Genomic DNA, 26886 nt, shown 5'->3' with positions numbered 1-26886 from the left:
CATTTGCAAGTTTTTTGCAAGGAACACGAGCCGGTCTACCCGGTGGCATGTTAGTATATCACCATGGTTCCAACGCCCCCTCCTACACTAAAGAGGCCTCTCCCATGGGGCACTTGTCGCAGGTATTGAGAGGTATTTCATCAATCATTTATATGTGTACAGACAAGGTGTAAAAAAAAAAAAATTAAAAAATAAAAAAAAAAAAAAAGGTGAAAAATCGATTTTACGATTTTCACATTTTAACATCGTTCTAATTACATAATCGCAATTACGATTTAAAATCGATTAATCGAACAGCCCTACTTTGCAGCTATGATTTCATCTAAGACGTAGTTCTTCACACTTCACGAGAAAAACACAGATTCATTCAGCAAGAGCTCAGAAATCCCCAAACACATTGTAAAAGAAGCCCTTTTTTCCTTTTCTCCTTTATTCATTAAGTCTATTCTCCTCCGCCGGGCTTCGGCGTGGCTTGGCCCGTTACCCCGCTAAGACTCTTGGATGTGCCGTACCTGCCACCATCACTCCCGCCTGCCCGGCCTCTCACAAGGCATTACGCTCTCACTCGGTCGCCTCCATGCTATCATGAATTATACATGTGCTCCCCTCTGAAGAGGCTTTGCCTCGACACATCAATGCACATGCACGCACACCTCGCGTGCACGCTCTCTCCCCGTCCCTTTAAGGAAAGAATGTGCTTGGCTGGCAGAGCGGCAGCAGCAGTGGGGCTCTGCAGGCCAGGTGCAGGGGGGGCCGAGGGGGCAACCCTTGACTTCCAGAGCATCCTCTGGAAGGGGTGTGAAACTCTTCAGCAGTGTCAGGCCCACGTCCCAGTTCGTCTCCTCCTCGCCTCCATTTTTCTTATCCCCCGTCTTTTCTCTTCTTCTCCACAGGGAGCTGGACCATAACGACATCTCGGGCACAATAGAGGACACCAACGGGGCCTTCTCCGGATTGGACAGGCTCAACAAGCTGTGAGTTTTCCCCCCTCTTTCTATCCCACACCCTCCTCTCTTCCTCTGTCAACCCCCCCCCCCCTTCTCATCCCTCTGTTATGGCCCGCCACTGATTCTGGGATTCTTTCTGCTCTCAATCACGAACAGAAATAGAAGGGAACTTTCATAGAAGCGTTTCCCATGCAAGACCCCATTTACTCTTCACTGCCAACTTAGGCTTTTAGCCCGTTTGAGTTCAAAAGTTTGAGATACCTGCCTCTTAAGATCAAACACTGAACTATGAGTTACTGGCCTTTTTCTTCTTTTTCCAAGAATTACTCATTAAACATTGAAGGCAGATTTTCATCCCCTCATCCTCTGGAAGTCCAGGCCTTTTCATCTTCATACCAAGTCCGCTTTCATCTTCTAATTCCATTTTTTTTTGTTTCAATATTTAGGAGCAAATTGGTTATCTTGGTTGATAATACTTACTGTCAAGTAGGAATGGACGATATTTTACCGTTCACGATAAACCGTCAAAAAAATTCCTCACGATAAGAATTTATCATCTCACGGTAAAAAAGATAAATTCCTGTTGATGATGTTTTTGCGTAAAGCTGATTTATACGCACAACGTACGTGAAGGAAGGAAGGAAGGAAGGAAGGAAGGAAGGAAGGAAGGAAGGAAGGAAGGAAGGAAGGAAGGAAGGAAGGAAGGAAGGAAGGAAGGAAGGAAGGAAGGAAGGAAGGAAGGAAGGAAGGAAGGAAGGAAGGAAGGAGAGAGCAGAAGGAAGGAAGGAAGGAAGGAACAAGGAAGGAAGGAAGGGAACAAGGAAGGAGAGAGCAGGAGGAAAGAAGGAAGGAAGGGAAAAAGGAAGGAAGGAAGAAAACAAGGAAAGAAGGAAGGAAGGGAGAAAAGAGGAAGGGAAGAAGGAAGGAGAGAGCAGGAGGAAAGAAGGAAGGAAGGAAGGAAGGAAGGAAGGAAGGAAGGAAGGAAGGAAGGAAGGAAGGAAGGAAGGAAGGAAGGAAGGAAGGAAGGAAGGAAGGAAGGAAGGAAGGAAGGAAGGGAAAAAGGAAGGAAGGAAGGGAACAAGGAAGGAGAGAGCAGGAGGAAAGAAGGAAGGAAGGGAAAAAGGAAGGAAGGAAGGGAAAAAGGAAGGAAGGAAGGAAGGAAGAAAACAAGGAAAGAAGGAAGGAAGGGAGAAAAGAGGAAGGGAAGAAGGAAGGAGAGAGCAGGAGGAAAGAAGGAAGGAAGGGAAAAAAGAAGGAAGGAAGGAAGGAAATGAGCCTGAAAGAAAGAAAGAAAGAAAGAAAGAAAGAAAGAAGAGAAAGAAAGAAAGAAAGAAAGAAAGAAAGAAAGAAAGAAAGAAAGAAAGAAAGAAAGAAAGAAAGAAAGAAAGAAAGAAAGAAAGAAAGAAAGAAAGAAAGAATAATTTTTATCGTTATCGGGATAAATGCCAGAAATTATCGTGATAAATGTTTTAGTCCATACCGCCCATCCCAAGCAACAAGTAAAAAGTCAGTTGTAAAATGGAGCAAGTGTAAAGTTTATAGCACTAACTACTCATCATAAACCCGTAGGATGAAAAGATGATGTCCAACCAAGATGGTTCCCAGTTTGAGCCCGGCTGAAAGAAAGAGCCAGAGAAAGGCTTTTTCTTCAAGCTGGCAGGGGTTTGCTTCCCAATAGGCTTTCTTCTCTTTCTCCTCCGCGCCTGCACTCCTCCCATCCCCTCATTCCCTCGCTGCGTTGTTAGGAGCGGAGAGAAAGTGAAATTGAGGGCCATATTCAGTCATCAAACATCAAACGCCTCACACGCCCCGCCCTCTGACCCTGCCCCTTTTGTCACGGAGTTGGCGGAAGCAGCCCGCTGTATCCCGAAGCCAGCAGAGCCATGGGAAAGGGAGACTTCCAGAAAGGAAGGGGACACCAAATTGTCGCTCAAACATCCTGGGTTCCTCAGAAGCAGCTTGTCAGTGTTGTTTTGGTGCATGGGAGCAGCATATTTGACTCACTTGAACACATTTGGCGACTAGAATTCCTTGGAAACAGAAGCCCCAAAGTACCTTGTTTATAGTTTGTGTGTACTTGTGGATAAATTTAAACATCCTAATGGGATCCAGTCAGCCTTTATCTCCTCTTCCTACGAAGTGAAGACTACAGAGGGGAGTTTCCAGTGGGCACACGGAGGAGGAAGGGATTAGAACCCCAAATCAGAGGAAAGAACAGGTCGCTGATAAGGACAGACGTACACTGACGACCAGCGCAGGGGGAAAACACTGCTGCAAAACTCGCAGCTGCACCTGGTTATTGCCGTTTAATTCCAACAAAGATAAAAGTGGCCTTTGAAGAGCAGTTAGGAGCCCAAGTTGCCCCTTTCCAAACCAGATTCCCTCACAGCTCCTCCCGGCTGATCTCCACACAGTTCAGATTCCCAATACCTCGATCTTCTCCCTCTTATCAGATTCAGCCTCACTAATCGTCTTCTCACCTTCTCTTCCTCTCCCTTTTCTCCTCATCAATCAACACCCTTCGTGTTCGGGAACGGCAGGACTCTGTTTGGAAACAAGATCAAGTCGGTGGTCAAGAAAGCCTTCTCTTCCCTGGAGACCTTGGAGCACCTGTGAGTATCCTGCGGGAGGGAAATGAGGCGGGAGAGTCGAGTGCTAAGGTGGCTGGGGAGGTTGTTGGATTGCCAAAAGTATCCGGGAGTGTGGAGGTTGCTAGAAATGTAATAGCGTCTTTCTAAAAAGAGTAGAGAGGGGCAGCTGCCTCTCTCTCATGAGCCCAGCTCATTCTCATCCGTGCTGATTTCTTTTTTGTTTCATGAAGTCATTAAGCATATGCTGAGCTGTGTAGAAGACGCTGATTTCATTTAAGCTTTTTCACAGACCTTTTGTTGAGCGAGGGGCAAGGAAACGGGATATATCTCCATACTTGCAGACATGGTTATTTCCTCAGCGGCTGATAGTTAGAGACTTGGTAGATTACCTTATTTTCTGGACTATAAGCCGCACCTGCATATAAGCCGCATCCGCTCTATTTAAAAAAAAAAAAAGATATGCAAGCCGCAGATATTTAAGTTGTTAGATTAGATATTTACTACATGTACAGAAGGATTTTGAACTGTAAATGATGTACATGTTTGTACCTAAATAGATCCTTTCCTAACAGTGTCTTTTAACACGGCAGCAACTTTGCTGATTAAAACGGGACAGAACCAAGAGAAAATAACCAGTATTTATTTAATCTATTTATCTGTTTGAAATCTGCTTCTACCTACTTCTATCTGCTAAAGAAGAAGTAGCGTATTCTTCTTTGCATTTATTTTGTCTTAGTTTTGATTCTAATTCCGGTTAGAGCGCCCCTAGCGGTGGAAGAAAAATCCACAGAATAGCTGCACCTTTGTATAAGCCGCATGGTTGAAAACCTATGAAAAAAGTAGCGGCTTATAGTCCAGAAAATACGGTATGTGTGTATGGTTTTAGCTTGTTTACGACTGATTAAAAACAAGTCTAATATGTCAACAGGAACTTGGGGGAGAATGCTATTCGTTCCATCCAGCCTGAAGCCTTCAGTAAGATGAGGAACCTCAAAACCCTGTGAGTGGCAGTGTGTTGAGAAGCCTGTCTGTACAGACACACCCAAACACACGCCTCATCTCAATCAACACCAAATCACTGTTAGCCTTTGGTATCTACTCACACTCAAAAAGTCCCATGAAGGAACAGAGAAGTGATCCAGTGTGGTCTCCTGTCCTCTAGTGTCATCCAGAGCAGCAGTTTCCTGTGCGACTGCCAGCTGCAGTGGCTGCCCGGTTGGGTGGTGAGCCAGGGTCTGCAGGCTGGTGTCAACGCCACCTGCGCCCACCCGGCCAGCCTGCAGAGCACCAGCGTCTTCGAAGCTCCGTCCAACAGCTTTGTGTGTGGTGAGTAATGTGCATGCATCATTTTATAACGGTGTGATTTATAGGGGAGTAACGATACACTAATCTCACGATACGGTACGATACACGATATTGAGGTCACGCTAACGATACAATACGATATTATACAGTATTTTTTTAACAACCTTGAATGAGGAACATATGACTGGAAAAAATTGTCTTTTATTTGAAAAACACAAAATACAAAACAATGCTGTACGTTTGCCCTATTGTTACAGTTTGTAATGCTTTATAACTGTTTAAGTTTTAAAGAAAAAGCCAGGCCAACCATTTTCCACAAACTGAACTAAAAGTAAATGTCAGGTTTGCATTATGCGTCTTCAGTTTCATATAAGTAAAAATATTTTGCCACAAACTGAATAGTTTCTCTCATGTATGACTTGACTTTTTTTTCTTTTCCAGAAATTTAACAACTAAGATTAAATAAAAGTAAATGAATAAACTATGAAAAGTCCCAAACTCCAAATGCAACATGACTGTTATTTAGCTGATGACGGAGCTAAGAGCTTCACATGCTCCCAGTCTGAGGCCGTAAGGTGAACCCCGTTATCGTTTCATCCCGCTCCCACCTTTGGGAACGACACAATCTTTATATCATAAAAAAGATTGATTCATGCTCACCTTAGAGGTAAAAGTTCAGAGCTCAAAACCCCCCAAGAGTCCCGTTATCGAGACCGCAAAACAGTACTAGTTTCTTCTGAGCGTAGTAAGATTTTGTTCCGCGGGTCGAGGCGTGGTCGTCATGTGATCCCGCTGCACCAATAGGATGTTACTAGTAAACACAATAGATTAATATTAATAACCCAATATCGCGCTACAGTTTGTCACCTCCACGACACGTGACGTTTTTGTATCGCAAAATTTCGTGGCACGATATATTGTTACACCCCTAGTGATTTATGCTTCTTTTTACATTTAAATCGCCTTCTATTGTCATGACCCCGTTTCCTTCTTTCTCATGGGCTCTCCTTCACCTTAGACGACCTTCCCAAGCCCCAGATCATCCTCCAGCCGGAGACCACGGTGACGGTCCTGGGCAGCAACGTCCACCTCACCTGCACGGCCGCCAGCAGCAGCTCGTCCCCCATGAGCTTCGCCTGGCGCAAGGACCAGGAGCTGCTCCACCACGCCGAGATGGAGAACTTCGCCCACGTGCGCGCTCACCACCAAGGCGTGACGGCCGGGGTGCCGGCCGCAGGAGGAGGGGTGATGGAGTACACCACCATCCTGCACCTGCGGCACGTCACCTTCGCCCACGAGGGCCGGTACCAGTGCATCATCACCAACCACTTCGGCTCCACCTACTCCAGCAAGGCTCAAGTCGTCGTCAATGGTATGTAGGGATGGGCGGTATGGACTAAAAAATGTATCACGATAATTTCTGGCATTTATCCCGATAACGATAAAAAAAAACAACAATTTAACTCCATCTTTTGAACTATAAATCTATCTCACTCTCAGATCCGCCATGTTTGTTACACAAAAACATCATCAACGGGAATTTATACTTCTTTCTTTCTTTCTTTCTTTCTTTCTTTCTTTCTTTCTTTCTTTCTTTCTTTCTTTCTTTCTTTCTTTCTTTCTTTCTTTCTTTCTTTCTTTCTTTCTTTCTTTCTTTCTTTCTTTCTTTCTTTCTGGCTCATTTCTTTCTTTCTTTCTTTCTTTCTGGCTCATTTCTTTCTTTCTTTCTGGCTCATTTCTTTCTTTCTTTCTTTCTGGCTCATTTCTTTCTTTCTTTCTTTCTTTCTTTCTTTCTTTCTTTCTTTCTTTCTTTCTTTCTTTCTTTTGAATTGATTCATAGTAATTTCTTTCTTTCTTTCTTTCTGGCTCATTTCTTTCTTTCTTTCTTTCTTTCTTTCTTTCTTTCTTTCTTTCTGGCTCATTTCTTTCTTTCTTTCTTTCTTTCTGGCTCATTTTTTTCTTTCTTTCTTTCTTTCTTTCTTTCTTTCTTTCTTTCTTTCTTTCTGGCTCATTTCTTTCTTTCTGGCTCATTTCTTTCTTTCTTTCTTTCTTTCTTTCTTTCTGGCTCATTTCTTTCTTTCTGGCTCATTTCTTTCTTTCTGGCTCATTTCTTTCTTTCTTTCTTTCTTTCTTTCTGGCTCATTTCTTTCTTTCTGGCTCATTTCTTTCTTTCTGGCTCATTTCTTTCTTTCTTTCTTTCTTTCTTTCTTTCTGGCTCATTTCTTTCTTTCTTTCTTTCTGGCTCATTTCTTTCTTTCTTTCTTTCTTTCTTTCTGGCTCATTTCTTTCTTTCTTTCTTTCTGGCTCATTTCTTTCTTTCTTTCTTTCTTTCTTTCTTTCTGGCTCATTTCTTTCTTTCTTTCTTTCTTTCTTTCTGGCTCATTTCTTTCTTTCACTCTTTCTGGCTCATTTCTTTCTTTCTTTCTGGCTCATTTCTTTCTTTCATTCTTTCTTTCTTTCTTTCTTTCTGGCTCATTTCCTCCTTCCTTCCTTCCTTCCTTCCTTCCTTCCTTCCTTCCTTCCTTCCTTCCTTCCTTCCTTCCTTCCTTCCTTCCTTCCTTCCTTCCTTCCTTCCATAAATCAGCTTTACACAAAAACGTTTTTTACCGCGAGATGAGAAATTCTTACCGTGGGGAATTTTTTTGACGGTTTATCGTGAACGGTAAAATATATTTTATTGTTTTATAAAGAAATATTGACTAGAAATCACCAAACAGTTCTATTCTAGAAAGTTATTGATCCCTGGAGAAATTATTTGTATTATTATTCTGGAAGTGAAGCATTTGAGACAAGATTACTTCATTTATTAAATCCAAGGGAAAGAGAAAATCTTGTAATCCATGGTCCTGCTGAGACGGGATCTCTCTCACTATCTTTCCACCGTGTGTTTGTTATACCCTCCACTAGCATAAAGCTGTCTCCCTCACTTGGCCTCCATCTATCATGGGATGGTATTTGGAACAAATTGATTTGGCCGCATGTCTTTGCTGTCTGACGGTTCCTTGGTGTGAATTAAAGCTGTTTATTCAGAGTTTTGTTCAATGTTGATGTCTGCACACGAGTTCTAGCTATTTTCTTATTTTTCTGCCTGTTTTCTTGGCATACATTTGTTTTATTGGGAGGGCCACATCTCAAAAGCTTATAGGAATTTGAGAGTTGGGCCTGTTGCCACCGGCTCCTGAGTCTGAATGCCAGCAGCAGCTGGGAAAGTGTTTTTGGAAGAACTGAACGAGTAACTACTTGTCAGTTTTTTCTTCTTTTTACCAAAAACTTCTGCAGCTCCCCAGAAATAAAATGCAGATTCCCCAGCTTTTTTTTTTTTTAACTGAACTGTTGCGTTGCCAGCGGTGATGGAATTCCTGTCCTTATCCATTGACAGTGCTGCCGTCCTTCGTGAAGACGCCCAGGGACAGCACCATCCGAACGGGCTACACCGCCCGGCTGGAGTGCGCCGCCGAGGGTCACCCGGCGCCGCAGATCGCCTGGCAGAAAGACGGCGGCACAGACTTCCCCGCCGCCCGCGAGCGGCGAATGCACGTCATGCCCGACGACGACGTGTTCTTCATCACGGTGGTCAAACCGGAGGACATGGGCGTGTACAGCTGCACGGCCAAAAACACGGCGGGCACCGTCTCCGCCAACGCCACGCTCACCGTACTGGGTAAGACCCGCTCCTCTCTCCCCTCGTAGCACAGCGGGGGGTGCGTGCAGCTCGGCGTGGAACACATTCCCACATCTTCAGAAAGAGAGCACTTGTAAATAGCTGGACACCCAGTAGGGAATATGGTCAGCCCGGGGGCTGCTGAATGAGAAGCTTCATATTTTTCTTTTCTCGGCAGCTGCGGCCGTGCTGCAGGTCAGGGGCCAGAGGCCGTCGCCAGGGGTCAAAGAGGGGATGGCGGGGGAGCGGGGGGGGAACTCACAGAGGGGTGTTTGTTAGGCATTCCCACCCCTTCTTCGGCCTCGGTGGGAGGGACAGTTACGGCCTCTTCCCTGCAGGCCTCAGTGCTCCCACTTTTTTGGCTGTTTTATACTTTTAAACCAAACAAGAGAAGCAGAGCTTCCTCTCCTGTTACCATTACGCCGCACGGATCATCTTTTTTCCTTTCACTTTGAACAGACAGAGCTTAAAAAAAAAAGGGAGCGGGTGTTCTTTAGTTACAAGCCGTAAAAATCCCTGAAAGAGTTCAAGAAGCAACAGTTTCTATTTTTAAACGAAGTCACACTAGTGACACATTTGCGTGTCGCGTGACTTTTGAGAGAGTTCTGCAGCGATGCTAAATATTGAATCTGTTAATGTTTGGGTTTGAGAGGGAGGGAGAAGGGCAGTGAGTGAGTGGGGGCGGGGGTGGCTGGAGTTGAAAACCCCCTGTCTGGGAGAGAAAGGTGGGGGGAGAAAAATGGGAGCCAAAGAAGAAGTTGGAATGGTGAAGTGTCTGGGGGAAGGGAGGGAACCGGAGGAAAAGGGCTGGGGGGGCAATGATAGTGATAGAAGAGAGGAGGGGGACTGAAGTGGGTTAAGTGAGATCTCTTAATCTGGGTATGTCCCGTTGTGAGGGGAAGAACTCAGTCTACGAATCCAGGTTACACACACACACACACACACACACACACACACACACACACACACACACACACACACACACACACACACACACACACACGTCTCTTCAATGTGCTCCATTCACCGAAATGAAATGTTGCTCAGGGAAACAGTGAGAACATTGTTCCCAGAAGGATTCTGACACTAAATGTTGTCAGTGTGTTGCCATAAAAAGGTAATTGGTGTCAAAATGTTTCAGCTTTACTGATACTACCTCGGCTGAATAAATCCCCTTGTTGAACCAGAGTGTGATGAGACGCAGACCCGGGACACGGTGGTGAGCTCGGTCTGTCCAGGGGAATCACCAGGACTCAGCTGCCCGTGACCGATACTTTGAACAAGCAGAAAAACTAAAGCAGGAACTTAAAAACTTTGATGCCGTTTGAATAACAGAGTAAAAGAGATCATCGTTTCTAGGGGTGGGTATTGGGAAGGACCTCACGATACGATACGCATTGCGATATCCCGATTATGCGATATCCCGATTATTATATTCTACATAGTTCACCGAAAAATGTAAAAATGCATTACACATCTTAAAATCCAAGTGATGATAGTGATGGATCTTAAAATCCGAGTTGCACGTTCATCAGATTATAGTGACAATTCTTGGGACAAACTGAGTCAAAACAATGTTTTATTATAACTATACAAGCTAAAGTTACAACTTATTTGTATATGTTTTTCATATTATTTACATCATATGAAATTAACATTAAATTTAGTATGAGGTTGCTTTAATTATGTGGCAAATGATAAAAAAACAAGAAAGATGGGTACTAAAACCAAGGACAGGCACAGTGATCAGTCAGTATAGATATAAATCCATAAATAAATAAACCTCTGTCCATTATTTTTCATTTTTTAAGGACAGGCAATTGTGTTATATAAAAAATAAATTATAAAATGAAATAAAACGTGAAATAAAACCTGAGCTTAGTGCAGGGCCCTCCCAGGGTTGGTAGAGAGTGGCAATGCCCAGGATTGTCACTTAGGTAGGAGCACTGGGTGATAGAATGGGAAAAAAATCGGGGATTAAAAAAAAAAAAAAAAAAATCGGTATTCAAATTTTGAATATCGATATTGAATCGGCTGGAAAAGTATCGCGATATATTGCCATATCGATATTTTTGCCCACCCCTAATCGTTTCCCAGGAATCCTGCCGTCTTTCTTCAACCGTCTTCTCTCTGTGCTCCGTAGAAACCCCCCACCTGGTCCAGGAGCTGAAGGACCGCAGCGTGGCCGTCGGGGACACGGTGGCGCTGCAGTGCAAGGCCCTGGGCAGCCCGCCGCCCCGCATCACCTGGCTGCGGGACGACCAGCCGCTGCGGCCCTCGGACCGCCACCACTTCACGCCCGGGAACCAGCTGCTGGTCATCAGCTCGGCGGCGCTGGAGGACGCCGGCCGCTACACCTGCCTCATGTCCAACACCCTGGGCACGGAGCGCGCTCACAGCCAGCTGACGGTGACGAGCCGCTCCTGCACGCCGTCCAGGGGCCTGAGCACCGTCACCATCGGCATCATCGTCATCACCGTGGTCACCAGCATCGTGGTGACGTCGCTGGTGTGGGTGTGCATCATCTACCAGACCAGGAAGAAGAGCGAGGAGTGCAGCGTGACCAACACCGGTGAGTTAAGCTCAGGTTGGATTCAATGGAACTGATGCGTCACCTGGTGTCTAAGCAGAGCCAGTATCTGGACCGACCGGGGCTGGGGTCCATTCAAATGTCAAGAATCGATTTGATTCCGATTCTTAAGATTCAGAATGGATTATCAAGATTTGATTCGATCCGATTCGATTCCGATAATGATTTGGGTTAGTGTTATTAAAACTGAGCTGTTGCATGAATTATATGACTGTAGTTATGCAAAATGTTACTACTAGTATTATATTGAGATTAAACAGCAAGTATTGGCAGCTAATGATGCTGTAAGGACCAATCAGCTCCCAGAATGCTGATAGAACGGATTTCAGAAACATCATGTGGGTCAGAATTACCAAACAGATCCAGGGAGGAAACAGAGACGGATGAAATCGCTTTTAGTTTTTCCCACATTCCATTTACATTTTTTCCATTTTTGGTCTATTTCAGTTTTAAATTTTTGAGAATTTTTATGCAAATGTAACTCCAAGACAGTATATAATGTAATGCAATATAGACAATTTATGAAATTATAACTGATAACTTTAATGTTTTCATACCTTTAAACATATTTAAAGGCAAAAACATTTATTCTTATGTCCAACAAAAGTTTCCTTTTTTGGGCATAAACAAAAAAATACCAAAAGCTGTAATGTAATGATGAAAACAAATCGATCTTTAGACATACAAATCGATTTTTAGGAATTAATATGAGAATCGATTTAGAATCAGAAAATCAATGTATTTATTTTTTTTCAACACAAGCCTAGTCCTGGCTCTGAAATCTCCACCTCTTTGGTCTTTCAGATGAAACGATCGTCCCTCCCGACGTGCCCAGCTACCTCTCTTCCCAGGGCACTCTGTCCGAGCGGCAGGACGTGTGCATCCGCGTGGAGGCCGGTAGTGTTCCTCAGCCCAACGGACACGTCGTAGACCCCACAGGTAAACACGAGTCCTCCCTGTGTCTGAACTACCCAGTACTAGGAGAAATCATGGAAACAAACATCCCCAACGTTGATAATGAGCTGTTTCTGCTCTCTTTTCCTCTCCCCCGAAGGTTTCGACGGAGCGGTAGTGTGCACGGATTGCATGGAGTCTGGCAGCAGCTACTCCAAAGATCCCGACTACCTGAGCCACGGGTTCGGCCCCGTCCGGGGCCTGGAGTACCAGCAGCAGTTTGTTCCCCCGCCGCCCTACTCCCACCTGCACCTGGCAGAGCAGCACGACACAGGGTCGCACGCGGCTCCGCTCTGCAACGGGACTCCCTACGGCATCCGAAAGGACATCCAAGGATCCACGCTGCCGAGAAATCACAACACAATACACGTGAACCACGAAGATAGAAAAGGTAAGAATTCATGGAGGTTGAAATTAGAGATACACTCATCCACGTTTTGATATACGTCTCCCTTTGGCCGATTAGCCCACAACGGTTCACGGAAATAACGTTATAACACATAGTCATTTACTGAAAACTGTGTCTGAATTGTGCTTCTACACAGTAATTTAGAAAAAAGTAATCTAACGAAACTGGCCTGGACAAAAACAATGAACCCTCAATTTCATATTTTGCTCACTACCTTTTGATGTGATCACTGCAATCAAATGATTTCAACTGAGAGATTTCTGCACCTGTAGACGGGTGTTTTGGTCCACTCCGCATGGACAAAGTGCTCCAGCTTCTCACGTTGAAGGTTGTTTTTTTTTTACCCCAGACTGCAAGTTTCTTTCCTCAGATGTTCAATAGGATTTAGTTTAGGACTCCGGGAAATACACTTCTTCAGAACAGTCTGCGGTTTTGTTCATAGACACTCTTGGCCAGTTTTAGTATTAATGTTTTGGGTCATTAACCTATTGGAAGACTCATGACCGCAACTTTCAGACACTGAGCAGCACATTTCTTGATAGTCTTGAGATTTCCTTGTACCTTCACAGCATGAGGACGTCCTGTACCATTTTTGCATCTGTGAACGATACGACTTCCCAAAAAGCTCCAATCTTGTCTCATCTGTCCAAAAGGCATACTCCCAGAAGCTTTGTGGCTTGTCAATATGCAAATTCCAGTCTGGGTTTTTAATTATTTGCTTTCACAACTGCGACTTTAATTACAGGACACACTTTACTTGAACACGTCACTATGGTCACATTATTTTCAATCTTTTCTAGTGATACCAACCAATTTGTTTAGGCCAATTTCATCAATTTGGTTTTTATTAAACGCTTTTCTTGAAACACAATTCAAAAGCAATGTCTTATATTCATAAATCAACTTTCAGTACGTTATTATTGATTATAACTTTGGGCAGTTTCAGTGACCCAAGATTTTTTTGCTTCTAATGAAAAGATAAACCTTGTCCCACTGGCAGATTTTTCTACTTATTTCAAGTGAAAATTTACTTGAAACAGGTGAAAATTGTCAAATAACAAGTTATTTTTCTGATAATGACTCTTGTTTTAAGTGTAATGAGATTTTTTGACAAAAAATGAGACATTTTAACTAGAAATAAGACAAATATTCCTGGTAAGATTTTGAGTTTTTGCAGTGTTGACCCCCAGTGTTTGGGCCACTTTTACCTGCAGTCTGAACTATTGCAAGTCCACAACCCCTCGGGATATCTCTAAAAACCTAAGAAATCAGCACACATTTGTACTGTCCTGAAGGTGCGGGTCCAGGCCTGCTCCGGGATTCAGATCCTGGAGTGAGGAGCTGTATCAGTGTCATACCTCATACGTGTCTGCTCAATACACACATTCCAAAGCTGAACGAAAGCATATTTGTCAATATTCAAATCATCCACGTTCCCTGTTTCACATTCCACCCCCCTCCCTATCTCTGTTCACAGCAAGCAGGGCAGGACAGACGACGACGAGCTCCACGTCACCAGAAGAATCCTTCCACAAGCCGGTGAAGCTGGCCGGCGGGCCGAGGCCCGTTTGCCCGGACACGGACTGTGAGCCTGAGCTCAGGCAGACTCTGCTGCCCAATGGACACGCGCTCCGAGCCTCTCACAACGACAACAACCCTCTACGGCGAGCCAGCGACTAGCAGGAACCGGCTCTCGCCTAAAACATGGACTTGTATTTTTTTCTTTGCACTGGTAAATAAACTGCTACCTCATATCGATGAGGCTCCTGGATCTAGACTTGTGAGGAAAACCAGGAAGCAAAAAAAAGGTGAGGTTGGAGGGGGGAGGCGTCCGGTATTTGAAGGTGGAGCTTGTGTGGGTGGCGTCCCATCTGAGCGTATCAGCTGTACATAGTTTAAAAACCTTCCTTTAGGAGGTGACAAGTAAAAATTCTAGCTCCAAAAAAATGTGACTTGCATTTGAAGCATGTAAATTTAGGGAATGTTGCCCAGTGTAAGTATGTGCAGTGGGGGGAAAAGAAGAGAAATATACCTTGGGACTTTTAACTGTACATAAGAGATTTCTTATATATTATGTAACTTTTACAAGAGTGTTTTGAATATATGTGCATGTCAAAGAAAAAAAAGGAGTGATGTTATTTTTATTTTTCGTGGGGAAAGAAACAGCCCTTTTCAGCTTTTACCAACATCAGCTGCAGTGCCTTATTGCATGATCAAAGAAGACTCAACCTGTAACATGTCGGGGGACATTGTTTTGTGAGAGATACTGGTACATTTTTTTTTTTTTTTATAGCAAACAAAATCCTTGATTGCACTTGAATGTTTTTTTTTCTTTATTTTACCTCCCCTCCATACAGTGCCATCGGCCTCGGCCTCACAGAAACGTAACTCGCATGCATTGTTGTATGAAGGAAGAGCTCTGGTGTAAATTATTTTGGTATGTCAGACGGTGCGAGGTGGGATATTTGCGTGGGCAGTCAGTCAGCTAAAGCACCTTTTTTATACTCGCTGCGTAAATGAGTGGATTGTGTACCTCATGTGCCAGTAGGAATGCAGGAAACCTTCCCTGTGTCAAAATATGTGGACTGTCTCCTCAAGCCGGTCAACGTCAGCGCTGCACCGTTAAGTCTCTTCCACCTCTCTGACTACACATCGCTGCAAAGCTGCTCCCATCTACTTCTATATACGTTGGGTTCTTCATTTCTAGTGACTTTGGAACAAGTTTGCAAACAAATGCAGTGGAACTTCAGCAACAACAGCTGGTAAACAGAACGATGTGAAAGCCAATAATGATCTCCGAATATAACATTCTTGGTCACATCCACAAACTTCTAAAAATGTGCACTTGAACACTTGCATTTAATTGACCTGATTATACAATATTCTCAAACTTTGGCCAGTATTCTGCCTCAGTCACGTCACCGCTGCAGTTCAGTTAAAGGAGTGTCCCAGTCCCTGGACGCACTGGCTCAGATTCTGCCAGAGTAGTTACATTGTTTTAATTTATGCATTTGTTTCCTCAATATGAATTCCGATCTCTCACCAGTGGAGCTGGAGGAAATGCTCCTCCGGTTACACCTGATGGCACCTATCACATGATTTCACTAGCGAGGGCCGTTCGGAGATCCTGCTGGAAAACTGAGCCCAGTGTGGCAGGTTTAAGGGACGAGAGGGAGCGCGGTGCAGATCATGTTCTTTGAAAAACTAATTTATTGTAGCAAACTGGTGTACCAATGTTCATCTAAAACAGTGAAGCATCTAACATGGCATTGAAGTGTCTAATAAAATCACACGTTGCTATAATTGCCGGTGTTGTGTCCCGTTTTTCTGGCTTGTACAAACACAAGGAACTCCTGTTTTGGTCCCAGCACGATCACAACCAGCTGAGGTAGCGTTTGGCGTGCACTCCTGTCATCGTGGTTATGGAGAAGGCATCAATTCAAATGGAGCGTGCACCACAACATGAAATCCAGACCTTGATCTTAAAAGCCGTGCTTCTGCCTGGGCCACATGCACATGCAAAGATAATCTTCCCAACAGGAATGTCTCCCGTCTCCTAGAAGCTGCGAAGACGGCAGTCTTTTCTTTTTCTTTTTTTTCTTCTTCTCTTTTTTGTGGGCTGTTTTAAGTATTTGCAACCGACTCCTGGGCTGATTCAGTCAGAATGTGAGTTCCAGATGGATGTTTGTCAGCGGATGATTGACGTGCTCCCGGCCACGGCCTCCACCAATCACACAGCAGCCGCCGGGATCAACACCCTGGTGGACACACAGCAGGACACGGTCCCACCTGTGAGGATATTCATCTGTTCATCTGCTCCGGCTCCAACAAACACTCAGTCTTACTGCTGGGCTGACTCCTGAACAAACACACATCAAACTCGCTGAAAATCAGAAAGGAAGACGTGTTCTTCCCTGTTGAGCCGCATTTTGTAATAACGGTGCATTTTGAAATAAACGTCCAAAATGTAATAACTTTTTCATTTCATTATGTAATAAAGCCGCATTTTGTAATAAACTGCCCCATTTTGTAATTAATTTTGCCACATTATGTAATAAGTTATTGCATTTTGAGAAGATTATTATAAAATGCACTTGCAACTTTTTTATTTTCTAGGAAATGCAATAACATGGTGCATTATGTAATAATACCTATTATTGTTGTTTGTTTAACAATGAATTTATACAAGATTTTTTTATGCAATTTCCCTTAGAGCTATGTAGCCCAATAAATCTATGTATAATACTCCAAATATAACTTTAGTTGCCTATTTGAAGTTTGGAATTATATCGGCCAATAACAAACCAACTATGCTTTAGAATTGTTATTACATAATGCACCATGTTATTACATTTTCTAGAGAATAAAAAAGTTGCAAGTGCATTTTGTAATAATCTTCTCAAAATGTAATAACTCATTACATAATGCGGCAAAATTTATTACAAAATGCGTTGGGGTAGTTTATTACAAAATGCGGCAGTTTATTACAAAAATGAAATGACAAAGTTATTACATTTTGGACGTTTATTACAAAATGCGGCTCAACATCCCACTGTCTCATAATCCTTCAAGTAATATGCTTTTAGTTAGTGGTCTCTTAGGAAGTGAAGTTTCAGCCTAGTGTTTCGAATCATCACCCCTTGTTGAACGGATCAGCAAAGCAGTGGATAGGGGGTTTATCTGATTGTTTTTTGACACCTGGCAGTAACTCATGGGTACTAAAATATTCTAAAGGAAAATGCAAGGCCATCTGTGTGAAAGCTAAAGCAGGATTATACAACAGGACGGCCATTCAGAGCACATCGTCACATCTAAATCAGAATGACTGAAGAAAGAACCAAGGTCAGTCCAGATTTCAGCTGTAGTGGAACCAAAGGAGAGCCGTGCAAAAGCCCCGAACCCTGAATGGACCGGCAATATTGTAGATAAGAGGCAGATTCCTCCACGATGATGTGAGAGACTGATTAAGTCGTACAGAAAACGACTTTGAGTTATTGTTGTTAGATCTCTGAGCGACTGAATATTTTGGGTACTTAGTTGTGCTGCCCACATGATTTGTTTTCTTTTTAGCTTCATTTGTGTTAAATAAATAATAGCACAATGAAAAACAGTCGTAAGTAAGACCCACTATGATAAAATTTAATTTTAAATCACTTTTTTTCCATAAAAAAAAATACAGAAGATTAAAATGAGGGGCTCCTTATTCCACTTCAGCACTTTAACAAACCCTGTTTGTATCAAGTAAACCATGAAGCTCAAGTCGAGATAAGAAAACCAGCAATATGAGTGAAAACCTGAAGAAGCTGCTTCAATCTCTCACTCTCTTTCCCTCTCACACACACACTTAAAATAAAACAAAACATACTGTGGTCTGGTCATGGTCTTGTGGAGCACCTTCAAATAATTGTGCAGCACAAAAGCAGCATCCTTTTGCAAGGACTTTTGCAAGTGAATGAGGTGAGTTTTGCTCGGGCAGCAATGAAAACTGGTGACATCTCCAGTGGGTCTTTACACAGCTGGCTTGTCTTAATAGAGAGGAGAACATATGGACGCTAGAAAACACATGAACCTATACAGGAATCCCAGGGAGACGGATCATTCTCCAGACAGTCTTTAATACCAGAACTCATTTACTCACACATAAATAGAAACGTACATAGTTTAATTTCAACCAATCACCAATCTGGTGCCGAGGTGACTGTTAGACTGAACCCACGGAGCTTGTGAGGAGGAATGCAGCATCTTCTGGTAATGCAATCAACCCCGTGCACCGTCCACCAAATGCTCCCAGCATTGATGTGCTCGGCTCCCCTGCAGGGAACAAGGGGGCGACTTCCACAGATGCTTTCACTGATGTTCCTCCAGGTCCGGGTCCAGGTCCAGGTCCAGGTCCCGGTCCAGGTCCAGGTCAGGACGACCCTCTACTGCAACGTGCGGCGGACCTTGTCATAGGCTCCGAGGAAGATGAAACCACCCACGCTTATGAAGGCGATCCTTGGTATGCTGCCTGCAAACAGACTGCAGAGAAAGACGGAAATGAAAATTCCTTGAAATTTAAACACGGCACATCTGGGGAGAACGTGCATTTCTGCTAATATAAACACTTTTCTCTGCAAAATGTCAAATCTGGTTTTAGAACACCAAGAATACAGCGAGATGACAGAAACCAGCAACAGAAGCGCTACTCTTGCGTTTACTTTTGAAGATAAGTAGATACACTTGTTTATTCATTTATTGATCCAACTATTGATTATCAATGTCAAAATGTGATGTTACATTGATGCAAACAAAATATCACTGACTTACATTTTCAGAAATGGAGCTTTACCACTACTCGTATATATTTGACATAATTGATATCCTAATGCTGTTAAAGGAAGACAGGACATTGAGTCCAAATTACAACTGACCTTTTAAAACTATTTAAAATTTGTAATTTACTTTTGTTTCAAATTTAAAAAGGGGTGGATAAAGTTACATTAGATGACTTACAGGAGTTATATTAGCCCCCCCCCCCCCCCCCCATTGTTTTCTTTTCTCCTTTTTTCAAAAATTGACACAATTTCCTGTTGTTTTTATGAAATTTCTCTTACGTACTTTGGTCAAACTGCCTCAAGGGGTTATGACACAAAAACGACGTTTTCAGCTCTGTTCATAACACCCATCTTAGGGGTGGAGTAAAATATATATAATGTGAGATAAAGAAGTGGATAATTATAATCTGATTAGAGTTTGTGATGTCTGCAAATGTGAAATTCTCACTGGACGACATATTTTCAGAGTGCAGTGTTGTATAATCCCATGGCTTTCAACCAGTTATCACTTCATTCACCCAAACATTATAATCTCGAGCACAAAAATATGATTTCTTTTCTTAATATATCCCCTTAACAAGTCCACTGTGCAGTGCATTGTTTTACCTGCAACCAAATAAATACCCAGTCCTGCCTATTAAGTCACCACTAGTGTCCGTGTCATAATTCTACTAATAACAACGCTGCATCCGTGGTGCCTGCCATGGTTTGTGAGCACATCCAGAGTCCGTTTTTTCTCATTTATAAATAATGTATAGCTTAAAATTGTATGTCTTAAATAGGGCTGGGTATCGATTCAAATGTCAAGAATCGATTCGATTCCGATTCTTAATATTCAGAATCGATTATCATGATTCGATTCGATTCGATATTGATTTGGCTTAGTGTTATTTAAAATGTTTTTTGAGCTGTTGCCTGAATTATATGGCTGTAAAATAACTAGTGAAATAATAATTTCACAATAATTATTGTGAAATAACTAAGAAATAAATAACTCAAACAGGCCTTTCAATATCAATTTAAAGTGCAAAAAAAGAAAGAAATTGCAACAGTTCATGCAGTAAACAAATCATTTTAGCTTATCTAATTTATTCCGTCACCACGCACACATATTTCCATGAAGCACCTGGCATTTTTCAGAAGTGTCATGACAAACTGTGTGTCCGACTACTGGGATTAAAGTTCACCTGGCGAAAATGATGAAGAAAAAATAAATTAAAAAAATCGATCTTTAGACATAAGAATCGATTTTTAGGAATTAATATGAGAATCGATTTAGAATCGTAAAACCGATTTTTTCAACACAGGCCCAGTCTTAAACACATCCTCCATTTGCTGGCTTTTAATTTGAAGGGAGTGGTAAAAGGAGGAAATAGATCTCCACATACTTGGAATTGCCATCCCTGCCTGTTTGATACTGTTGCAGTTCCAACTGTATCATGTATCCCTACGCCGACGCACCAACGCTGAGGAAGATTGAGTGTTGGCGTAGGAGCCGGGCTCCGTGTTCAGGTGCAGACGGCTCGTGGGAGCGGCTCAAACGGGAACCCTTGTTTGTGCAGCCCTTAAAACAAGCGGGGCCTCGGGTTGGGGCCTGAAAAGGAGCCGTTGACGTTGCGGGGGTCAGAGGATGTTACGGGCCATGAGAGAGCGCCCATCTCCCAAGATCCGAGCCACCCACCCTCCTCCCGCTGCTCACAGCTGTTTTTGGTATTAGGCTTCACGTTCCCCACCCTTGGAGCTCTCAGGAGCTCTCGATCCTCCTCTTTCTCTCCCTCCGTCTGTATGCTTGACTGATGGCCAGATGACATCCACACATGTCTGTCTGCTGTCCATCCATCCAACGGCCTCCTTCAGCTGGCTCACTTGTTTGGGGATTTCTTCCCCGTCTCTTTTTTCTTGCTGCGTCATCCATTTCTCAGACACACGCTCACTGTCCCATCTGCACATCTGCCTCCTTTTCTCTTTTTACCCCCCCTCCTCCTTTCTCCATCTCTCCCTCGCTGTATGTTTGCCTACCGACACCTTGCGTCTGCCAACACCCCCCCCCCCCCACTCTCACATGGTCTGGCCTGTTCCCGGCCAGCTGAAATGAATAAAGACCAGCGTGTGCTCGTGGATGTGTGCCTGCATACGTGAGAGTGTGAGTTTGAAGAAAAAGGCAACAAAAACTGTCCACGCACACAAAATGTCTGCATTCATGTTTGCATTCATCACCTGCGTGGATGTCTAAGCACTTCTGTTTCCGCCCGTTTAAATGTGCATACAACTTGTGAGATATTGCAGTTATGTGGTTTGGTTTTCATCAGCTCTAAAAGACTCTTCCTGGAGACTTATACACCAGACACATTCAAAGCTCTTAAGACCTGAAATCCCGGGAGCCGCAATATTTTAACAGAAAAATGTAAACGCATCTGTCAAACTAATGTGGAAACTGAGATTTGTAAAGATTATTTGACTTAATGTTTTAGAATTACACCAGCTTCTTTTTTTTTTTTAAATTGTGCATAAAAAGCAACCCCCCCCGCCCAGGCAAAGACGAGCTAGTTCAGACCGGTTCTGCAGGGTCTTTGCTCCGTTCAAGTGAGCGTGACGGGTTCCTTAAGCAACAACTCCCTTTTCCATTAAAAGATAGAATTTGTAATAATTGCTCGGGAGTCGTGATCTCGGTCTCGGGAAAGGGCCTAGAGACAACTTGGGTTGTAATAGATGCTTTATAAATACAATTGAATTGAACATTGAAATGAAGGAAAATAATTTTCTTTGAAAGTAAACACATGCTCTCAAAGCATTCAGAAAAACCTGTTTGCACCTAACGCTTTGAACGGAAACAGCTCGGTCAGTCGAGCTCTCGCACTATGAAGCGATGATGTTGGAAGTCATGCAGAATGAGGTCTGGCATTGTGTTGCTGAAATAACCATTAAGATCCCGGGATAAGACCTGATGGTCTCTCCGAAATTCCAGTAGATAGACGTGAAAAATACCAGACAACCCCTTTGACTTCTAAGGTTTTATGGTCCAGGACAAATCAGAGAATAATCAGGTCCCTACCAGGTCTTTAAGGTGAGTAAACAACAACACATGGAAAGGTACGGCCCTACTTCTGACTTTATTTAGGCGACAGAGGAACAACAAAGGAAGCAGCAGTCAATCCAATATACGGCAGTAAAAGCTATGCTACATTTTGTAGGCTAATTCCTTCTGAAAGATTAAATTACGAAGTCTTTGCCTTGATGGGTATTTAACCTGCTAAGGCCTGCTAAGTAACTGTTTTCCCAATGTATTGTTGTTTATGTATCCATGTTCTTTTTGTTTTTTTGTTTTTTTTTGTGTTTCACTCATAGTGACATGTACAGTCTTATTTGCTCAGGAGTCAATATAATATAAGTTGTAAAAACAATATCCCATGCACACTCACACACATTTATTTTTTGTCTTTATTCTTTATTATTTATATATTGCATTATTAGTTTGCCATCACTTTTGTGTAGTTATACTTTCTGTTTTTTTGTATGTTAATCTTGACATGAAATTTTAATATCTTCAGTGGAGGCTTCAAATAAGCCCATTGGGTTTTTTGCCTCTTCCTGCACCTATAGTGTTTATCATTGATATGTCCTGTATATTTTTTAAAAACTGTGCAAAACAATAAACAAACAAACAATAAACAAAGGCGGGGGTCGGCAACCCGCGGCTCTAGAGCCGCATGCAGATCTTTAACGCCGCCCTGGTGGCTCCTGGAGTTTTTTCAAAAATGTTTGACCTTTTTTTTCCTTTTTTTCTTCTTTTTTTTCTCTATTTGTTTTTACTTTTTTTTCTTTTTTTCTTCTTTTCCTTTTTTTCTCTTTTTTTGACTTTTTCACGAAATCTTGACTATTTCCTCGACATTTCGACTTTGTTCTCAACATTTTGACTTTTTTCTCGACATTTCGACTTTTTTCTCGACATTTTGACTTTTTTCTCAAGATTGTACTTCAACATTAATCTTGACATTTTGACTTTTTTCTCAAGATTGTACTTCAACATTAATCTTGACATTTTGACTTTTTTCTCGAAAAGTCAGAAATTTCGTCTTTTTTCTCGACATTTCGACTTTTTTTCCTCAACATTTCAACTTTTTTTCTCAACATTTCAACTTTTTTCTTGACATTTTGCCTTTCGCCATTTGCCTTCATTCTAAGGCTTATACAAGACTTTTTATTTTTTGCGGCTCCAGACATATTTGTTTTTTGTGTTTTTGGTCCAATATGGCTCTTTCAACATTTTGGGTTGCCGACCCCTGTGCTAAGGGGACTGGCTCGACCCCACGAAGAGCGTACACAACTTACACATCAATATCAAATATACTGCTCGGAAAAATACATTTAAACAACCCAATGCAACTCCAAGTCAATCACCCTCCATTTGCACTCGCACGTGGAGGCCACATGCACGACTGAGACAAGGACAAGCTGGATCCTCCTGATCCAGAGCTAACTTTGATTTCTATTGATAACGTGTATGTGATTTTGTCGTCAGCACATTCAGCTACGTGAAGAACTAAGTATTTAATAAGCAGTACTAAGAATAAGTAGTGTATACTCTAAAGAAAGTTAAAAATCATTAACTGTGGAAAAGAAAGCAAGGAAACAAAAGCCTTTCGGCCTCCGTGACCATGTGAAACACGACAGCCAGCAGTGTGAGGAATGAACTAATTTTAAACTCCAGTCTCTTGTTTTGTCTCTGCTCTCCACTAGCATTACATTTCCTGTCTGAGATCAGGCCCACCTGTGGATTGGGAGACGTCAGAGCAGAGACACAGCTCAAGTATTCCCCTCTCTGCTCCCCCAGGTGCTCTGACTCACGCTGACATCACGGCCCGGACAGCCAGTAAAACCTGTCATCCCTCCCGTGTCGGCCAATAGCGTCTTCTGGGGAATCTGGCTAAATATAGTTTCAAGAAGTGCACGGTGGAACAGTGGTGAGCTCAGAGAAAGTATCACGGGCCCAGTTACAAAAAGCCCTTGTGTGTAGGAGTAGGGGTTTATACATTGTCAGACACATCTGAGATGTTTGGCACCACTTTAGGACAATGTTAACATAATTAGCCAAAGAGCTTCATTAAGGCCTCAGAACGTATAATATATACATATATTTATAACCACGGCCTGTGTGAATACTCGATTCTGATTGGCTGGCAGGTGTAGGTTAAAAGTGATAACCAACACCTAGAAAAATAGTTGGGTCAAATTGCCTGATAACTTTAATATCATTGCGCTGGATGAACTGCCAGGTGGTAACCATGGCAACGGATATTCAGAGAAGAGCCGGCTACCGCAGGACGGCGACGTGAGTGATTTTGTAGTTTCTTTTAATTTATTTGGTGAATTTAACAATTTTTTATTTAACAAACGAGCTGAGCGGACTAGAATATCTCCCGTTACCAAGGAAACTGAGTTATGGCTTGTTAAAAAACTTTGTAACTTACCAGGTTCCAAAGGCTGCAGGCGAGAGATTAAATAGTCTGCTCAGCCGCTCAGCTGTGGCTTGTTATAAAACTAATGATTTAAACGGAAAACACATTAAAGCATGAATAACTGATTTAATATTTATGTTTTTTGGTTATTGACCGTAGTATAAGCGGGATAATGCCCTTCGAGGTGACATTAACATAAATATATGGACGACGCGGGGGCGTGAAGACATCACAAATCCCTTACATACATACATACATATATATATATATATATATATATATATATATATATATATATATATATATATATATATATATGGTATACTGTATGTAATGTGAAATAAAACATAGTACTCCCTTTCCTATCCCTTCATTGCAATTCATTTTGATTAATGCTATCCACTTTGAACTTTGAAGGTGTAAAATAAACAAGACTTTTAAAAAATGAAAGAAAAGGAATTGAAAGGTACACTTGAGTTATTCTCATGTTGAAAGTTTCAAATAGATTGTTTTCTTGCAACCTGCCTTTATTTAGCACCATCCATGAGTTGAGGAAACATTTCCCACCCTATGATGCTCCCACCACCGTGCTTTACTGTTTATTGGCTTTTTGTGTTCAAAAAAATGTTTTGTTTAATTTGACCGGAGTTTTTGTCATTTTGGTTTTGACCAATGCTTTCATGACACTGAATCCACAAGAGTCACCCATAACGATATTACACATTTGACTAAATTTGTGGCATTTTAGTCTTTAGCTGAATCAAATCATTTTGACGGATTCTTTCTGCTTACTCAAAATGAAACCTAACATAATTTTGAATTTTGAGGACAGTTCACCTGTAATTCGTTCTTCACTTCACTTCTGCTCAGAGAGAGAAAAAGACGGGTTCTGACTACTTGTCTCATTTAGCCAGGTATACATGGCACTGCCACCTGTCAAAATCACTGCTCATCAGGACATTCTGAGAGTGAGATGGGTCGTAACAACCGCAATCCCACCTGTGCCTCGGTAGAGTGCACGACAGCCAGGACATGATGGCTTTGGTGCACATGGAGCATCTGGAGGATGGCAGATGTGACGCTCTTCTTACTTTGAATGATGGCCGTGCTATTTCTTGCAGATTCCAAAGACTTGTGTGCCCGTTGTGTGTTTTCCTGTGATTCTCTCATTTCAGACTTGCAGCAGATCCCCCACCCCACCCTCCTCATATACAGGACTGTCTCAGAAAATTAGAATATTGTGATAAAGTTGTTTATTTTCTATAATGCAATTAAAAAAACAAAAATGTCATACATTCTGGATTCATTACAAATCAACTGAAATATTGCAAGCCTTTTATTATTTTAATATTGCTGATTATGGTTTACAGTTTAAGATTTAGATTCCCAGAATATTCTAATTTTTTTAGATAGGATATTTGAGTTTTCTTAAGCTGTAAGCCATGATCAGCAATATTAAAATAATACAAGGCTTGCAATATTTCAGTTGATTTGTAATGAATCCAGAATGTATGACATTTTTGTTTTTGTAATTGCATTACAGAAAATCACAATATTCTAATTTTCTAAGACAGTCCTGTATATGTAAAAAAAAAAAAGAAAAAAAAAAGTTTCATACAACGATGACAAAACTGGCTTACAGGCTTCTGGCCAGTTGTTGCTGGTACCTCTATAGTATTACATGTTTTGATGTTGATATGAATATTGCCTACAATCATCAATAATAACTAAATTCATGCTTTTAAAGTTGACAATATGACTACATTTGACACTGAGCATCAGCTTCATGTGACATTTGCATTCTCCAACGACAATAAAAGTACACGGACCCCTTACAGACCTTATGTTCCGCATTAAACGACCATGATTCTGATCTTCATTTAAACCACATTACTCATTAAAACACAGACGTGATGCATTTAAGCTCATACCACATCAACAGTTAGAATGTCTTATGTTCTTTATTAAGCTGAACCTTTGGAGTTGATAGCTCATCCCATCTTCTGTGTCAGCAACAACTTTAACCTTCCTGTAGCTCTGGGTCAGACCTGCTCAGCGTTCAGGAGGAACAGGAGGGACAATATGCTTCTACTAAGCTTCCACTGGCGTAAAGCACCTTGACATTATCCTTCAGGGTATTTCAGTAAATATGGATATTCATCATGATACGTGATCATGTTCTCTCCATGTTATATCACTGATCATATGCTGCTTTGATGTTGAGCAGCCGTTGGAACAGAGATCTCATCATTTTCCCAGTAGCATTGCAGATCGCCAAGGTTCTCTTTGGCAAACATCAGGTGCTCAGAAGTGTTTTCTGCAGAGCAGCAGACTCCTCCATGGCGTGCTTCAAAGACTTCAGTACGGTATACTGATGAACCAAGATGTTTCCCATTTCCAGTGATGTCTTCAAGCCTGGAGCCATATGGGTTCTTCTTTACCTGATGGCGGGCTGTGATTTGGGAATCGGAGGCACTTTGGGCGGATGCCCACTTGTAGGAAGATTAGCCAGACTTCTAAACTGTCTCCATTTCTAGACAATTTGTCAAAATGTGGACAGACAGATGCTCAAACACTTTTGAGATGATGCCGTATCCTTCATGCAGATTAAACTTTCATCTCGTGATATCAGCTCTCATCAACACATTTTAAGTTTTCC

The 26886-nt window shown here is 42.2% G+C and overlaps 2 protein-coding genes across 2 annotated transcripts in view; one reads left to right on the top strand and one right to left on the bottom strand.

The window, feature by feature from the left end:
• Positions 1 to 15760, top strand: part of lrig1 (leucine-rich repeats and immunoglobulin-like domains 1) — a 44713-nt gene extending 28953 nt beyond the window's left edge. The window contains 10 exon segments of the mRNA XM_061727866.1: positions 894 to 974; positions 3488 to 3559; positions 4467 to 4538; positions 4701 to 4864; positions 5862 to 6215; positions 8223 to 8504; positions 10648 to 11076; positions 11899 to 12033; positions 12149 to 12455; positions 13942 to 15760. Coding sequence (XP_061583850.1) covers positions 894 to 974; positions 3488 to 3559; positions 4467 to 4538; positions 4701 to 4864; positions 5862 to 6215; positions 8223 to 8504; positions 10648 to 11076; positions 11899 to 12033; positions 12149 to 12455; positions 13942 to 14137 — 2092 coding nt within the window. The 3' untranslated portion in view covers positions 14138 to 15760.
• Positions 15761 to 18052: 2292 nt separating this feature from the next.
• slc25a26 (solute carrier family 25 member 26) overlaps positions 18053 to 26886 on the bottom strand; it is a gene marked incomplete at its 5' end in the record, with an annotated part of 67734 nt that continues 58900 nt past the window's right edge. The window contains one exon of the mRNA XM_061728306.1: positions 18053 to 18475. Within this exon, the coding sequence (XP_061584290.1) occupies positions 18379 to 18475 (97 nt within the window). The remainder of the gene's footprint in view (positions 18476 to 26886) is intronic.

The sequence above is a fragment of the Cololabis saira genome, chromosome 8 (genome assembly GCF_033807715.1).
Source record: "Cololabis saira isolate AMF1-May2022 chromosome 8, fColSai1.1, whole genome shotgun sequence".
NCBI lineage: Eukaryota > Metazoa > Chordata > Actinopteri > Beloniformes > Belonidae > Cololabis > Cololabis saira.
Note: the sequence above shows the minus strand (reverse complement) of the source record. Positions and strands in the feature narration are given on the sequence as shown.